The sequence below is a fragment of the Barbus barbus genome (genome assembly GCF_936440315.1).
Source record: "Barbus barbus genome assembly, chromosome: 20".
Classification (NCBI taxonomy): Eukaryota; Metazoa; Chordata; class Actinopteri; order Cypriniformes; family Cyprinidae; genus Barbus; species Barbus barbus.
The window spans coordinates 14,693,822-14,695,633 of record NC_136748.1 but is presented as its reverse complement, the minus strand read 5'-3'; the positions used below and the strand labels follow the sequence as shown (position 1 = coordinate 14,695,633).

The 1,812-nt window shown below is 42.4% G+C and overlaps 1 protein-coding gene across 1 annotated transcript; it reads left to right on the top strand.

The window, feature by feature from the left end:
- Positions 1-429: 429 nt before the first annotated feature.
- LOC306886725 (prolactin-releasing peptide receptor-like) lies at positions 430-1,605 on the top strand (the record flags this gene model as incomplete). The annotated part of the gene is made up of 1 exon (XM_079444049.1): positions 430-1,605. The coding sequence occupies one exon, from the start codon at positions 430-432 to the stop codon at positions 1,603-1,605; it is 1,176 nt and encodes a 391-aa protein (XP_079300175.1).
- Positions 1,606-1,812: the final 207 nt, after the last annotated feature.

Here is a 1,812-nt window from a genome sequence, read left to right as displayed (position 1 = left end):
TATTTTAAAATGTAATTTATTCTTTTAGAGTCTTCAGTGTCACACGATCCTTCAGAAATCATTGTAATATGCTGATTTGGTGCATTAACCATTTGTTATTATTATCAATGCTGATAACTCATTGATGTTGTGATACATTTTTTCAGGATTCTTTGATGAAAGGAATGCAGCATTTATTATTCAGTCTTTACATGTAATTGAAATCAGCATTTATTTGAAATCTTTTGTAACATTAAACATGTCTTAGTGTCACTTTTGATCAATTCAATGCATCCTTGCTGAATAAAAAACATTTCTTAAAAAATCTTACTCACCCCAAGCTTTTAAACAGTAAAATATACATTCAGTTTCTATTTACAGTACATTTACAATGTCTTCTATTTACATGTCACTTTTTTCAAACAGGTGTCAATTTTTTGTCATCATAGCATGGTGGACATGGACTATCTCCATAACGAATCGTGGACAAACATGACTTTAGATGCATCTGCCTCATCGTTCAGTGGACTGCAGCTCCTAATGGACCTGAAGCCACTCTTCATCCCTCTGTATGGCATGCTCGTCCTGGTTGCTTGCTCTGGAAATCTTCTCCTGCTCATCCTCATCGGACTGAACAAGAAACTCCACAGCACTACAAACTTCCTCATTGGTAACTTGGCCCTGGTTGACCTGGTTATGTGCCTGTTCTGCGTTCCCTTGACTGCGTTTTACGCCTTTGATGAGCGTGGTTGGGTTTTTGGCCAGTTCATGTGTCATTTTGTTACCCTGATGCAGACCGCGACTGTATTTGCGGCAGTTCTTTCATTAACCGCCATTGCGGTGGACCGATATGTGGTGGTCGCATACCCGATTCGCCGTCGCGGAGGTCGATCCTTTTGCACGTGGTTGGTGGTCAGCATATGGCTCTGTGCGTTAACAATGTCCACCCCAACAGCTCTGCACACGGTCTACCTGGATCTGAGCGCAACAGGTCATGAAATGGTAGTTTGTGAGGAGTTCTGGCAGGGGCAGGAGCTGAATCGTCTAATATTTTCATGTTTTTTCCTGCTCCTTTCTTATTTTGTTCCTCTAGCAGCAGTTTCCATATCCTACTGTGCAATCTCCTGCCACCTGCAACACCAAGCTACGCCTCGGCTCATGGCTGCTACACCTTCCAACCAGGAAAAGTGGGGGCGCAAGAGGCGCAAGACGTTTCGACTCCTACTGGTGTCTGTTCTGTCATTCGCATTCTCCTGGCTTCCCTTGCAGGTGGTCAACCTCATACGCGACCTGGACACCGACTTCGCCATCCTGAGCAAGAATCACGTCAATGTGATCCAAGTGTCGTGCCACTTGTTAGCCATGAGCTCGGCTTGCTACAACCCCTTCATTTATGCTTCTCTGCACAACAAGTTTCTGTCATATCTATGTCAGAACATATTACAAAGAAGAAAACCTCATCGTACTCAGAGCAGCCTCACAACATCCAGCCGAATACTTCGCTTGAATACTTCTAGCACTCTAGCTGACATTCCCATGGCCATTAGCAAGACTGAATCTTCTCTCCAACACACAGATGTTGCTTCTTTAGGTTCTAGAACTGAACAGATAAATACTGTATCATGATCAAAACTGATTCGTTAAACCAATTACTCTGTTGATAAAGAGTTAGTTCACCCAAAAATGAAAATTATGTCATTAATTACTCCCTCATGTTGTTCCAAACCCGTAAGACCTTTGTTCATCTTCGGAACATAAATGAAGATATTTTTGATAAAAATCTGAGAGCTCTTTGACCCTCCGTAGACAGCAATGCAACTGCAATGTTCCCAG